The 16,279-nt window shown below is 39.4% G+C and overlaps 1 protein-coding gene across 11 annotated transcripts in view; it reads right to left on the bottom strand.

Annotated features, from left to right (window-relative positions):
- Positions 1–15,306, bottom strand: part of LOC311265696 (myelin transcription factor 1-like) — a 42,299-nt gene extending 26,993 nt beyond the window's left edge. For 3 of the 11 annotated variants that reach the window (XM_084367622.1, XM_084367626.1, XM_084367617.1), the window contains exons 1-8: positions 14,750–15,306; positions 10,524–10,636; positions 10,349–10,403; positions 6,340–6,382; positions 6,180–6,248; positions 4,301–4,512; positions 2,561–3,646; positions 98–217 (exon numbers count right to left, since the gene is read on the bottom strand). In XM_084367622.1, coding sequence (XP_084223748.1) covers positions 98–217; positions 2,561–3,646; positions 4,301–4,512; positions 6,180–6,248; positions 6,340–6,382; positions 10,349–10,403 — 1,585 coding nt within the window. In that variant the 5' untranslated portion in view covers positions 10,524–10,636; positions 14,750–15,306. Of the gene's footprint in view, positions 1–97; positions 218–2,560; positions 3,647–4,300; positions 4,513–6,179; positions 6,249–6,339; positions 6,383–10,348; positions 10,404–10,523; positions 10,637–14,749 lie in introns of those variants that run through there. The other 8 variants (XM_084367616.1, XM_084367625.1, XM_084367621.1 and 5 more) reach the window with 7 other exon arrangements.
- Positions 15,307–16,279: the final 973 nt, after the last annotated feature.

Genomic DNA, 16,279 nt, shown 5'->3' with positions numbered 1-16,279 from the left:
TCAGTTCAACTGAAAGTCACAGAATACGTATTAGCCATGTCAGATTTGTCTCCTGGTGGTCTCTGGTGTTATTAAAGGTAATGTATTGGCTACTCACTCTCTGGAGGGATTCTGTCTTTATGAGGACATCCAGATAGACTGCGGTGGTGAGGGTACAGCCCAGTCACATGACCTGTCCCATCACACCCTGGGGTTGGACACTTCACTTCCTTCTTCTCTGTATACAGGAGGGTGTGGTTTAGATGGCAGCAATAATGAATTAAAGCACATCATATAAATAAAATTGATTTGATTTGATCAGCAACTTTAAGTATTCATCCATCCACCCATTACTAGTACCAGTCAACTGTGCAAAGTATGGCAGACAATTTGAGGCTTTAGGACTAGGTCACTGAAACACACCTTTTGGAACATCATTCCAAGGTGAACTCTGTTTACAGTGTTTATGACTGGACTGGCAGAAATAAGAGATTTTTGGAGATGATGACGCAGACATACATGTTCACTTCATGATTGGATGTAGCATCATTAGCAAATGTGAACTCTGAGTATGTGTTATGTTGTTGTGGAGTGTTTGAGTTTACATTGACAGAATTGATGTTATATTTTTTATAATTAAAAATACACAAACAGAGATAATAATTGAGTCATGGAAAAGAGAAACAAAAACAGCTGTTCAGCAACGTTAAAATCAAAACACCACTATCCAGGAGGATTCTGTGAAGATCAGTCATGTTTGCAGAAAAAACGTACCAGCCTTGGTACCAGTCCTGATACCCAACAAATACAGTATAGTATGTAGTAGTAGTAAGTACGCAAAGAGGAGTAGGTAAAAGTAAAAATTGGTCATAATATTTTTTGCAACTACCAACAGATTTGACAATCTGTTTATATAGGTGCATATGATATGCCTTTTCAGGTGTGTTAGTATGAACAGAGATTACTTTTGAAACTGTGCTAAAACGCTTGTCTGGATGGAGATCATTTTTGTTTTAGAAGCATTTCCAAAAACACCTGTGTATGTGTGGACTAGGCCTTGGACTCAATGTTTATAATTGTGACTACTTTTAGGACCAATAATTAAACAAAGGATTGATTATTTTACCACAAAGCAGTGTGGAGAGTCACTGTGCAGTGAAAACCAACACAAAAAAGTATTTAATTAGAAGTTGGCCAAATTTCACTTCTTCTAAGAACACATAACCATTGACAAACCCCAATGAATTCAAGTCAGAGAGGGTTTTTACAGACAATATCCAGGAACAGTGAACAACCCTGGTTGTCAAGTATAGTTCTACTGGACTTGAAGTTTTATTAAATCTCAAACAATTAATATATGCAAAATAAATTAATGTTGGTGAAGAATATTACATTTTAACCTAATATAACATGTGACATATTTACCAAAGAAATCTATAACACCCCTCATAATCAAACCACATCCACTGTTGAGGACCAAATGTACCAAAATAAAAGATAAATTGAGAAATACATTGTTTATTAAATAAATTAATATTCCATTAAATTCACCAACAATATAAAAAATAAATGTATGCACTCATTCATTTAGAAAATGTGACATACATTTCTGTTTTACTTTGCTTTTGTATCTATTTACTATTGTAAACTATTTATTTTGCATTTAATTTATTAATTTATTAATTTTTAAAAGTACTTATTTATTGGTGTATTTAATCATGCAGCCTATTCATTTAATTGCTTTTTACCCCTAATTATTTCCCCAAATGAATTTATTAATGTATTTTCTTTTTAATATTCTTATGTATTTCTGCTGCATTTTGCTAATAAGGGGGCTGTCACTTAAAGTGTTTCATAAATAAATACATAAACTATAGAAGGCAAGCTCTGAAGAACTTGCGGTTGTAACCGCCGGCTGTTGAAAAGCTGACACCAAATGCGCATTGCTGGCCGTAAAAACACTGAATAACGTCAAGGATATCTGAACAATATTTTAGGGTTTGTTTAAAAGCTGATGCTAAATGTACATCGCTGGCTGTCAAATCTTAAAATAATGCCAAAATGTATGAAAAAGATGGAATATTTTGAGGTTTCTTGAAAAGCTACAGCCAAAAATGAATTTGTGACTTTGACATATTAGAAGGAGGAGTATGAACAGTCACAATAGTGGGGTGGGAATGAAGAATCCAATATATATATATACATTTGTGTTCTGAAACAGCTTATGGAGTATGAAAAGATGAAGAGAAGTTGAAGGCATTTTAAAATGAACTTAAACATTTTTAAATTGAGTTTATGGCTTTAAGAATGAACAAAATGAACAAAAAGATAATTGTTGAATATAGTTAAAATGTGAATATATATATATATATATCCATTCAAGTGAATAAATAGCCATTCATGTCACATTTTAGATATCAGTTAGTGCCTACATTTATTTTTAATATTATTTTTAATGCATTTTAATGGCATATTAATTTATATATTTCTAATTTCCATAATCCATTACTCTATACTGTAGAATAACCAGTACCACATTATGAACTATTGTTGTGTCTGCTGGTAGTAACAGTAAGTGTACCTTTGCTGTAGTGCGCGGCGCGGCGGGCTGCAGCAGCAGGCTCACAGTTTTTGCTGGAGGTGCTGTATGGATGGTACTCTGGGGAGCTCTGGGCCTCTTGACCTCCCTTCACCTCCTCCGCCTTCAGGGCGATGGCCTGCTCCAGAAGCCCCAGGTTCCCCCGAGTCATATCCCAGTTCTCTGAGTCATCTGTGATTCCTGAGCCCTCTGAGAGACGATCCTGCTCCTCTCCGTCCTCCTCTTCCTCTTCTTCCTCCTCTTCCTCCTCCTCATCATCATCCTCGTCATCATCCTCCTCAGAACGGACTTCTATAACCACTGTAGTCGAAGAGGCTTTGCTAGAGTCTCGGTCCTCCTCTACCTCCTCCACCACCTCTCCGGCTTCTTTGCCCTTCCTCTCATCCTCCTCTTCCTCTCTCTCTTCCTCCGGCTCGTCATCATCTTCCTCTTCCTCAGTCATGGGAGTGTTGACCTTTTCTTCCCTGAGTGTGGCTTCAGATCCCTGAGTGCATGGACTCAAAGTGTAAGGAGAAGTAAACTCTTGGTGGAACTCCCTCTCTTCTCCCTCCTCCTCTTCTTCCTCCTCCTCCTCGCCCTCCTCCTCTTCGCCCTCCTCCTCCTCCTCCTCCCGTTCCTCCATCTTACTCTGCTCCTCCGTTGATTCTTTGGCCTGATGGTTGTAATCTCCACTGGAGTACTGGTGATCAGAGTTTTCCTGCCCTATCATCTGTCTTTCCACCTCCTTCTCTTCTACAATATTTTCTTGCCTTTCTTGCTGCTCTTCCTCGTCATTTTCTTCTTCTTCTTCGGCTTCCTCTTCCTTTGTGTCTTTTACCTCAGTAACCAACGTTTCTTCTTCAGCTTGCTCTGATGCCTGGTCCTTCATCACCAGCTGACCTTCCTCCTCCTCCTTTGTCTCCGTTTCCTCCTGCTTATGATCATCTGTGAGGATTACTGGCTTCGCCTCCTCACTTTTCTCACTGTCAGTTTCGTTCTCAGTCTCAGAGGTGATGCTTTCATTCTTGCCGTCTTCAGCCGCAGGACAAACTGCTGTTTCTGTGACCTCTTTCCTCAGTGAGCAGTCTGCTGTGGATGAAAATATAGATGAATGTCATTGTCATCTCTCTATTGTAACTTACAACTGAGACATGCATTGTGATTGACCTTTCAGTTGAACTTATCTGCCCTTTTTAACATTAATAAGGTGAAGTCTGTGATAGCTAAGGCAGTCAACTCTAGTCTGCTGCTACACTCACATGACCCACTCTTCTCCCTGCAACATATATCCAAACTATCCTTTTCATCAGCTGTCAGTCCTCTACTCACTCTTTTCCTGCCACACTTGTAGAATCGTGTTGTTTGTTCCTGTAATTTAATGATGTTCTTAAGCACTATTTAATGCTGACTTCCAAAAGATGAGTTCCAAAATGCCAACATTAGTCCTTGAACACAGACCAGGTTTGGTGTAATCTGAGGCGTCGCAAGATAATTAACGTAATAGAATCAAACAAAAAACGAAAACTATTGTTCTGTTCCACATTCTGCTACTTTAGATTTCTGATGTTTCCTTAATTGGTGCATAGATAGTTTAAATTCTTAAAGCATCCAACAGTCATTCAAATGAAACAAAATGAGAGGTGTAAAGGGGATGATCACAGTTCGATGAGGGCCACTTCTCCCTTTCTCTGGTCTCCTCACTGGTACTGTGCTGTAATGTCAGTTTTTAATGGTTTCACTCACCTTTTATATCCTCAGGCCTGCTTTTTGTTTTGTTTTTCTTCTTCTCTTTGAGGTCTTCTTCTTCCTCCTCCACTTCCTCCTCACTGTCCGCAGTGAAACCTTCATCTGCTGCCTGTTTGGCAGGCTGGTTCCTCCTCTTGGGAGCAGACTGGTTCTCCTCGGCCTCAGCCTCCTCCAGCTTCCTTTTCTTCACAATCGGGCATCCCAGCACACTAAGGAAAGTGAATGGGTATGGAAGTGAATGCTAACACCCAGCATGCTAACATTTAACAGCAGAATCAACACCTTGTTGTTGTCCTGTCCAATACTTTTACAATATGAGATGTAATGAATGCTGTAGTGTCTAGACACCACTAGCAGGACTGTATACTTGTAGGATTTTCATATTATTAACATTTATTTGTTACATGGAAAAAGGAGATTAAAAAAAGTCTTACACACAAACACAGAAAATGAACAAATTGAACAAATAGACAACATAATTATGGTGTAACTCCGGCATCCTTTGTTTCATATCATCTGCACATGCAGGTTATTCTCAAGGATCTGACTAAATTACTGTGTTAATGTTCAATTATACACTGTGTCATTATCATATGAAGCACTGTTTTCATGGACATTTTGATTGTTGCTTCAGTTTACAAACTAGCATAACTCATCAAATAATTAACTTTTAATACATATACTTACATTGTAATTGTTGGCTATAAGGAATTATATTCACCAGCCATGACAGTGTGGCTGGCACTGGTTTCACCTTGTGAGTGTGTGAGGGTATGTTTCTGACTTTGGCTACTTTCCGGGACAAATTTCAGACTAAAGATCAATTAATTGGGGACGGCTTGTCCAATTAGGGACAAAAACTGTGTTTCCAAAAGCACTTTATCTGTTTGGGGGTGAGAGCCACAGGGCGGTAAACAAGACTAGACACAGCAGACTTTTTAAATACAGGAATGATGATGGCTATCTTTGACAGGAAGGAAGTGTGAGATGTTAGAAAAGTCTGCTGGTCCAGATAATATACCTGGCTGGGTACTAAAACCATGTGTCTTATTTATATATCTATTTATATTCACTCTCAGCAGGATTTCTCTCACATCCGCTGTGCTTACTGACAGCAGCCACTCCTCTGGGGGACAGAAATTGAAACGAATCAATATCTGTGTGTGTGTGTGTGTGTGTGTGTGTGTGTGTGTGTGTGTGTGTGTGTGTGTGTGTGTGTGTGTGTGTGTGTGTATCATCATGGTAAAATGTGATCCTGGAGATGCCTTTCACAGTGGGACCTACCACAGAAGCAGTTCGAAGTACTTTTGACAGATTTTGTCGCCACAACCATGCAAGATACAGTAATGACACTTGACAGGTGTGTTGTTGAGATCAAAATGAAGATGGATAGGGTTACAGCAAGGGCAGGGGGTAGGGGGTAGGAAGTACAGAAGGGTCCACTTTATGTCCCTGGCCCACATTGGTGGATCAGTGAAGGTCAGTTTTAATCATTCCTGTCCACTCCAAGACATGAAGTAAAACTAGGAAACCATGAGATCACACCTGCCACGATGCCAAATCTGTATGTATGGTACAATGAAACACAGGATATTGTACCTCCTTGTATCAAACTAATGAGTTCATTAACTAAAGAATCTTTCAGTACAACTCATAAATGTCAGTTCTAGTAAAGGTTCAAAGTTAACCCATCTGCCACATGTTGAATTAATCTGCGCACCTATCTCACAGATTTTGTTGTGGCTGCTGTGATCCCTTTACAGGTCAGTCTCTCTTGTGTTAGCATTATATATATATGTGTTCATGCTCGATGACTAACAAACTGTTGTGTATAACGATGAAATACATTATCATTACATTATATACATAATCCTACCTTCTGTGTCGTGAGTATCTTCCACTGACATGGCCTTTGCCATCACATCCTGGGGTGGGACAGCTGCTACTGGCACATAGCAAATACACATGTCATATACACACAAAGACACACTTCAAACATTATGGAGTCAACTGCTGCAAAGCCTAGAATCGCTCACCTTAACTCCTGCTTCATCTCTTGTCCCACGACTTCGGACGAAACTGAGAGCAAAGAGGCAGGAGAATCATTAAATGCAGAAATAAAAGTCACATGAGTTCTCTGGGTATAAAACGGCAATAATGTTTTTAATTTGAGAATCTTTGTGCTGTGTATCAAAAGTCTTGTCAGCATGGCTGGATTATGAACCAGGCAAAGAGCACAATTGCTCTGGGGCCACAGACCTCCAGGGACCCGAAGAGACTATTAATTTGCCAAAGTAACAATAGCAACCAAAATGATTGTGCTTGCACTTGTAGAGGGGCCATGTGTCAGAATGTTTTTCTTAACATTGAATGTACACTAACTAACTAAAGTTACAATTCACCTGATATATTGATATTTTTCTTCTTTCCTTCAATAATGCCTTATAATGAATTATTGCAATTTGTCTCTCAATATTTTGGCAACCTGTTTTTCTTTGGGCCATGCAGTCTCCTCTGAGGATATCTTTAACAGGTTTAACTCTGACATGTCAGTTCATAATATGTTCAGTTGATATTCCCATATCCTATGGAGTGCCATGGGACTGAGTCCTAAAACCCGGAAATAAGTTAATGTTTTTGTACTTCAGTTCCATCGCAGTCAATGGGTTTTTTGAATGTGTTTTCAGTTGAATGCCTGAAATAAGGTCTGTGGTTAACAAAGCTTAAGAGCTTTTCATGTTTTGTTCTACGACATAAAATACATCAGTAAATATTCTATTTTATAAAGCATATACATGTCTTAAAAAAGGCAGTTGCTCAAAAGTGTCTAAATGAGACTACAGAGGTTGTCGGGGACATTAAACATCATCTCACTGAACACAGAGACTCATCTACTCACTAGTCCATCTTTACAGGCGACTTTAGATGCAAAGTATTCCAACTCTAACTTTACAACTTGTAGACTGATCAATGTATGCTAAAGTCTGTATAGTATGTAGGAAGCTTGGTGGTGGTGACGTTGTGATGTTTTTCATTTATAGCCTGCGTTAGCTTTTTATTCCTGGTGATTACACTTATGCCTCGGAGATCATAAAAGCCATGTTCATTTGTGAAGATTATCTTGCTGAACAAAACATGTTGTAAAATAAACTTGTGTTTGCCACTAAATTTCAGCAGTAATCCAAAATCGCCAAAAATCCCATAGGCTTTTTGTCAAGGGAACCAGGGCAATGCTAACTTAAGGGAAAGCCTCCAAAAATACGTCATCCCTGCTTGCACTCTATTTCATTAGTGCTAACCCTAGAGTAACTGTCTGTTCCTATTTTGAAGTTTTCAGAAGAGCAATTTTTTTAGATTTTTATTTTTCCTAACAGGAAAATGCTGGAGAGAGAGAGAGAGAGAGAGAGAGAGAGAGAGAGAAAGAGAGAGAGAGGGGGGGGATGAAATGGAACAAAGGGCTCCAGGTTGGAGTCAAACCCAAGCTGCTGCAGTAAGGGCTTAGCACTTGGGTGCACGCTCTCAAGATAAGCTTTTTTCTTTAAAAAATTGAAAATGAAAAAGGTGGTATCTTTGTGTCTCAATATGTTCTAGCCGGTAATTCCAAACTTTTGAATGGTAATGTGTATATATAATCAAATTTAACACAAACTCATATAACACAGCAAGCGTGGGGCCAGATAGTCATCCAACATTGGAGTCCTTGTTGGTTTCAGATCTCTTACCATGTGTGGGTCACATGTGTGTGGTCAACATGTTAATCCTGCCATGGATTAAATGAATATGCAACATGAAACATCAGGTCAGTGCAAGCATGTGCACAGATAGAGCCCAAAAGTTGACTTGAGCCCTCGCCCTTTTGTCCTCAGATTTGACAAGAGCCTTCTTGGTTGGAGTTATTATATGAGGCCACTGTTATTATTTTTTAATAATTATAATCAGGGAACCGAGCACTAGTATCAACAAAAAAAATTTGCAGCCCAGTCGCCAGGATATAATGTTAGAAGTTAATGTTTCTGCAAACCACAGATACGTCCAAGTTGACATTTGTACCAAATGTGGCACATAATGCTCACATTACATGCAAGCACAGTTTGCGTCACACCACTGGATATTTTTAAGGTCACCTGGAGATATTTCCAGACATTTTTATGGCAACTAAAACCAGCTATTTTTTCGCGGGAAGTCGCACCATCTCTATCTGTGATCTTGATGAACAAAGCAGGTATTTTAAGCCAAACTATGATGTTTTCCAAACCCTAACCAAGGGGCTTTTGTGCCTAAGCCTAACCAGAGCATAAGCAAAGCGTTATGACAAGAGAGAAATAGAAAAGTCAAGTAAAATGAACATAAAGTTGCAACATAAAGAAACATTTATCATTTATTCATTCATTCATTCATTTATTCTGCCAATTGGGTTGCGTCTTCGCCCGATTGGAATTTTTGTGGTCAAAACGGAAGTTGTCAGTGAGGGATGAAGTAGTGTTTTTCATGCAGGTCAGTATGCGATTTTGTTGGTCTTATAAATCGCATATTTCCAATTCTAATAGAAAAATCTAATTGTAGTGGACAGGCAATACTTGTGCGTTTTTTGTTTTGTTTTAACTTGATTTTCTACATTTCTCCTTGGAATCTGAATCACAGGTTAGCATACTTTACTCAGAATTCTGAGGAGATTTCAGTTTAAATCATCATGAAGCTAAACAGCTCCAAGACTCTTGCTTCGTTCACATTTTTTAATTACAAGCATTTAAACGAACTGAATGTGATTTCATTAATCCAATTTATTACTGCTTAAATAAATGACATGCACCCAGAAAAACGATAGAAACAAGGTTTACTATGCTACAAAGTTTGTTGCAACTTCAGTAATTTTGTGAATGATTGTCATCCAAAATATTTACATCACCTGACTTTCACCATCTCCAAAAACATAAATTCAACCCAGAAAGGAACAACCTGGCCACCTACTTGAGAAGTATAAAGCTAAAGCTACACAGATGGATATTATGGATAATGTAATCTCTTTGCTGTTATTTTGGTCCAGGTTGAGGCTTTTCATTTTAGAGACCTAATGATAAACATGTCAGTTATTCACTTTGATTATCTTTGTAGATATATAGTAGTATTAGACAGAAAGGAAATGCAGCAGAAAAAGAGTAGAATAGGAGGGATGTTGATATTGGTCTATGCCCTATATGGAAAAATGAGTGTGCAATACAGAAACTTTGTACAGTAGAAAGTGCTTAACTGTTTATAAGACTGATGTAGTGATGTGCACAACAAACTGGTGCAAAGGCTATGCATAATCCACCTTTAAAAGGTCTATTTTTTCAATTGTTGAGCAAATAGTTGAGTTGCCCTCTCCTAAGAAGCAGAATTGTGAAAAGAGAACAATCTACTGCTCAGTGTCAGCAAAACCAACCTAACTTAGGAGCAAATAAAGAAATCTAGGGGCCCAATGGAAATCAAATCAACCAAATGATGCGTTTTTCCTTAATAAAGGAATACAAGGTAATATTTACAAGCAGAACAACATATTTTGAATACAAAAGTGCACTAATGCTTCTTGGGCTGAATTTTCTATTTGCACACATGCTCCTAATTACATTTTACAGTTTGCGCTCGTCTATTTTACGTTGCAAATGCAAGTGAAATGCTTTCACTGTCAAGTGATCAGTGCCATTGGTGACGTGAGATGTCTGCACAGAGAACAAAGGAAACTAAAAGACAACACCCACCCAGCCACAGTCTGTTCACCCTGCTGCCGTCTGGCAAAAGATACAGAAGTATACGCTGCCATACCACCAGACTACAGAGCAGCTTCATTCCCCAGGCTGTGAGACTCTTCAATTCATTATCAGCCCTCCATTTTATGAAATAGATGTAGGCCAAAGGACTTTTTAAACCTTTGTGTTTTAAAAAATGACAATAAATATACCTTGTAACTTTTAAGTCAGTATCGTATTGGCCTCAAAAGAAGACTAAACCAGTCATGCTCTCTCTCTCTGTGCGTGTGTTTGTGTTTGTGTTTGTGTCTATACTGACCCCGGATACCTTTGGAGCGGGTTCGTGTTCGTGTCTCTGTAGTGTCTTGGCTCATCTGAACAAAAAGAAAGATATAAGCAAGATGAAGAGAAGTGATGAAGTACAGCGCAGACAGACAGTTAGACAGATAGATAGATAGATAGATAGATAGATAGATAGATAGATAGATAGATACTTTGATGCTCGTCCTCTCCGGTTGATTAGCTCTTCTCTCATCCACTGTTGGCTCAGTGTCCGACTTCTGAGCTCATTCTCTGTTGGATGAAACACACCAGAGCAACCCTGTTCCTGTGAGATAGTGATGAAAAATAATTACTTTACAGATGATGGCCAGTTTACTCGTCATTGTGAAAACGATGAGTCTGCAAAAAGAGTTGTATAATGTTCTCTGTGGCTCTAGAGGAGCTTTGTCAAGTCTGAGAAAATAACCAATATGATCTCATAGTGATATCATCAGGGTTACCTTAGCATGACATCATAGGGAAAAGCCTTCATAACGAACTTGTGGTGTGGAGTTTGAAATACAGTTTGTGGGCATTTACAAGGCAGGCAGGTAGGGTCTAAAAAAAAGACACTTGAGCTGCATGATGGGAAATGTAGAATCCAGAATTGTGTGGGCTTGACCCATACTAGCAACCAAAGGCCAAGATAAATCTGCCTCTGCTAATTCAATTTTTTTTTAACGCTACAGAAGTGATATCATTCTAGAGGAAAAGTTTCCAAAGATATAACACGACTTTTGTTGTGATTTGGCGCTTTACAAATAAAGATTGATTGATCGATTGATCAGATCTTAATGAATGAATTCATCAAGTTGAAAATCTTTACTGATGTACATTGTATAATTTGTTGAGAACAAAATGATGCAACAACGATCAGTGGAAACCAAAATCATGAACCCATCGAGGGCTGGATTCAAAATCACACTGAAAATCAGAGTAAAAATTTGAAATCACAGGCTGATCCAACTTGTTTGAATTTTATTAATGCAACTCATAATGTGACTCAGTAGTGTGTATGGCCCCTGTGTGCCTGTATGCACTCAGACAACGTCTGGGCATGCTCCTGATGGGTCACATGGTGTCCTGCCAGACCTGGATCAGGGCATCAGTGAGCTCCTGGAGGGTCTGTGGCTGTACTTGGTGGCGTTGGATGCACTGATACATAACATCCCATAGGTGCTCAATTGGATTTGGGTCAGGGGAATGGCATCAGAGCCTTTGTCATCCAGGAACTGCCTACACACTGTGGCCACACAAGGTCGGCGTTGTCCTGCACCAGGAGGAACCCAGGGCCCACTGCACCAGTGTAAGGTCAGACAATCACTCTGAGGATGTCATCCTGGTACCTAACAGCAGTCAGAGTACCACTGACATGGAGGTCTGCGCGACCCTCCGAGGATATGTCTCCCCAGACCATCACTGACCTATGGCCAAACCGGCCATGTTGGATGATGTTGCAGGCAGCATAATGTCCACCACAGTGTCTCCAGAATCTTTCACGCCTGCCACATGTGCTCAGTGTCAACCTGCTCTCATCTGTGAAGAGAACGGGGCGTCAATGGAGGACATGCCAATTCTGGTTTCTTGCAAATGCAAATCTTGCTGGGCTGTGAGCACAGGTCTCACTAGAGGACATCGGGCCCTCATGCCACCCTCATGGAGTCTGTTTCTGACAGTTTGGTCAGAAACATGCACACCAGTAGCCTGCTGGAGGTCATTTTGTAGGTCTCTGGCAATGCTCCTCCTCTTCCTCCTCGCACAAAGGAGCAGATATCTGTCCTGCTGCTGGGTTGATGCCCTTCTACAGTCTGCAGGCGGTAGCAGCTCAATGGCCTCAGAGCAATTCTCAGACCTTACACTGGTGCAGTGGACCCTAGGTTCCTCTCAGTGCAGAACAATGCCCATCCTCTTGTGGCCACAGTGAGTAGGCAGTTCCTGGATGACAAAGGCTCTGATGTCATTAACTGGCCCTTACATTCCCCTGACCTAAATCCAATTGAGCACGTATGGGATGTCATGTATTGGTGCATCTGACGCTTCCAAGTACCGCCACAGACTCTCCAGGAGCTCACTGATGCCCTGATCCTGGTCTGAAAGGAGATCCCCTAGGACACCATCCACAGAGTCATCAGGAGCATGTCCAGACGTTGTCTGAGTGCATACAGACATGCAGGGGCCATACACACTACTGAGTCACATTATGACTTGCAGTGATACATTTTTAATACATTTTCGGTGTGATTTTGAATCCAGCCCTCGATGGGTTCGTGATTTGGATTTCCATTGATCGGTGTAACGTCATTTTATTCTCAACAAATTATACAATTTATATCAGTAAAGATTTTCAACTTGAAGAATTCGTTCATCAAGATCTGATGTGTGTTTAAAGTGCAAAATTTGAGCAGTGTATATATATATATATATATATATATATATATACACACACACACACACACACACACACATATAAAAGACAACCAATCATATGCATCCACACATCTGATATTAATGTAAAAGTAAAGTTAAAAAAACATGGAGCCTTGGGTGTGAATATGTCAGTGTAGGTGTCACATAGCTCTACTCAAGCAGCACTGTATCTTTTTTAATGAATTTTCCTATTTGAAAAGTTAACTCTTTGATTGGTTACAATGTCTTAGTCTAAAAGAACACGATAAAAAAATATATCTTATTTTCAAAAACCTCAAGTTTTTTCTTTGTTCCGTCATCAGACAGCAACTTACAGTATATAACTAATTTAGGCGACAAAAAAATAAAAAGGGGGCTTGGCTCATCTTGGCTTTGGTCTCGCTATGATGCATTGCACCAGACAACTGCAGATCTATGTGACATGGACATACAGTGGGGAAAGTATCTTTTGAAATTGTATTAATTATAAGAGTCTAATCTAGAATTCAAGACCATAATAAAATATATGATTAAATATAATATTGAAAAAAATAATAATTAAACTATTTTTAGGTCAATGCTTAATATTCAGGTCCTTGTAATAAGCATTAGTTAATAGATAATAAGGCCCGTAGAAGTCCTTATGAGAAGCTTATTAACAATAATAAGACCATAGTGTTAATAATAGAGACCAAGTGTTAATAATAGAGTAATATTAATAATATTGATAGATTATAAGACATTTATAAGCACTTATAACAAAGCTTGTTAATAGTGTATTGACAGCTAAATATTGTTAACAAAAGCCTTATGAGAATCTTATAATTGGGTATAATAGCATTATAAACACATTTATTGAGTTTAACCGACTTCCATTAAATGTCATTGTTAAACCTCCAGCTGCAAAAAGCATTGTTAACTGTTAATAAGTGCATGATTAAGTATGTATTGATCTTAATAAAGCAACAACAAAGGTTACTAAAGGTTTACAGTGACATAATAGGTAAGTTACTTAATAAATATGTATGCTGTTATAAACTCATAAAGCTATTAAGCAGTCAAACATTTAATACGTTTCTTAAAGGAGCTTATAAATATCTTATAATCTAACAATAAACGTCTTGATGATATTATTAACACTTATATAGTCTCATTAATGTTAATACGTGTATTATAAGGACTTATTACCAAATAACTAACGCCTATTACAAGGACTTTCATATAAAGCATTCCCTATTTTTAATTAAAGATTTAAAAAAATGAAAAGTAATAAAATAAATACAGACATTATAGACATGATGTCGACCTATCATGTGAACATATTGCATTGTGCGCCAGCTGTGAGAACACAAAGGTATGTGCTCACAGTGTGACAGCAGGCTGTTTGGGGATCTTCGAACAGGCTCACGGGCCACAAAAAGCTTTGAAGTGACTTAATGCCTGCTGGGAGGCCCTGGCATCACGGAGACTCCGCTGACATTGGTTTAAATGTGTAACGTTATTGACTTCTACATTTAGCCTAGCAGAAGATATTACACACGCACACTATAAATGCGAATATCGAGCCTATAGAGCGATCGGCTTGTTGTGCTGTGACAGCAGAGATGTAGGCCGAGCTGCTAACGAGGACGAGGCCTTTCTGCTCTCCTTCACTGGCACACTGACAAACACAGCACATACAAAGGCCGCCGGTCTTCAGCAGTTGACACTTCTAAACAGACTGTATCGACACGGTGCCGCCATTGTAGCGGCCGGAAATAGCGACGATAATAGTGGCTTTTAAAGCCTGACCGTCCGCACATTATGGGAACTAGCTGAAATGATTCTCCGTGAAAAGAAACCGTCGGACGCATACTGACATCCACTGTGGAGGAGCGTAGGCTACATATCGCTTCATCACATCCTCCCTGCTGTGTAAAATCCACCGTAAGGCCTGCAGCTAGAGCACGGAAAATACCGACAACTGCTCTTTGTCAGAGACATAAAGCCTTACCTTACTGCCCTCCCCTCCCCCTCCGCACCGACATCTCCGGGCTGGCAGATAGACTCTGTTCGCTGTATCAGACAACCACAATTCAGCACCAGAAGGCAGTGGCATGGACTGAATCAGTGTGACAGCATCCTCAGACTGAGCCCAGGTCCCCTGAGCTGTTCAGCACCCCGGACAGATCCAGCCGAATCTTCAGCACCATGGACAGAAGCCCCGCTGCACTGCCTCCTGCAGGAGCACAGGAGAGCTGCAGCCGGCCGCAGCTCATGGAAGGGCCGCCCCGCTTGGACTGGTCTGCCCCTCGGCCTGGTCCGTGGGCTGCCACAGGCGAACACGGTGTCAATATTTAAAGAGCCATCGAGCAGCTGGTGGATGGGACATGGAGGAGGAGAATTTGGAAGGATCTGACCAAACAAACTCCTCCAATCAGTAAAACACCCTGTAACATAAAACTAGCTGAGTTGTAATAGTAGCTCATAGCAGCATTAAGCTTCTAGTGTTACTACCACTGGTAGTGGACCATACTGTTTACCGAGTGTTCACTAAATTAATCAAATGCTACTCTGTACATTATTTGTCATCCTCAGCCATTCATCTCTGGAACAAATTCTTCAGCCAGTACAGTTTACTGCTGCCCTCGAGATCAGCCAATCAGAGAGCACAGCTTTGTTTCTGTGTCCCAGATCAACCAATGAGAACGAGAGACAGTTGTCTACTATTAAAAAACACACTGTTCATGAACAAGGGAATTTCCATGTTATTAACAAACAACTTTAAAATATGAAGAGGTTTAGCAATGTGAGAGAAACTCAGAGTTGGCTTTATTGGCCAAGTCTACACATAGAAGGTATTTGACTCTGGTTAACACTGCTTTCAGACATACAGACATACATAGGAACAAGGGCAACAAAAAATCTGAACAAATGTAGTAAGGAATGATGATGATGATAATAATAAGAATAATAAAGAATAAGCATTGTGAATGTTCAGGACAAACTGTATACAATAAAATGTGAAAAGAAATTACTGTGTACAGTATATTACCACCATCATGGCTGACACTGTAAAAGTATACTCCATTAATCAGTTTAGAAGTCAACTGCTGTGAAGTTGTGACAGTATGAGCAGTGCAAAGAAATAAAAAAATAATACTGGACAAATATTTGTACAAAGTGTGCACGGATTATGTACATTTAAGGCATGTATATACAGTATGTCTATATAAATCATATACAGCATGCAAGATTTATACTGACGAATTATGGACAAATCATGTACACCGAGTAGGATACAGTGCACAATGTTAATTTTAAGAACTGTGCATTTTTAGCAATAAAAACATAATTTGTATTGACAGTGAGTGGATTTTTTGGTGTTGGGGGATTATTGACACTGTGGGCTATTTAATTATTCATCAGAGTGAATTGCGAATCAGTTCTTTCCCATTTGTAACATTGTAACAACAGCTATATAGTTTTTATAGTAATATTGTCATATAGTGACATATACACTAATCTTTACAGTTTTTGTCAT

This window comes from Pagrus pagrus (assembly GCF_965226575.1).
Source record: "Pagrus pagrus genome assembly, chromosome: 11".
NCBI lineage: Eukaryota > Metazoa > Chordata > Actinopteri > Spariformes > Sparidae > Pagrus > Pagrus pagrus.
Note: the sequence above shows the minus strand (reverse complement) of the source record. Positions and strands in the feature narration are given on the sequence as shown.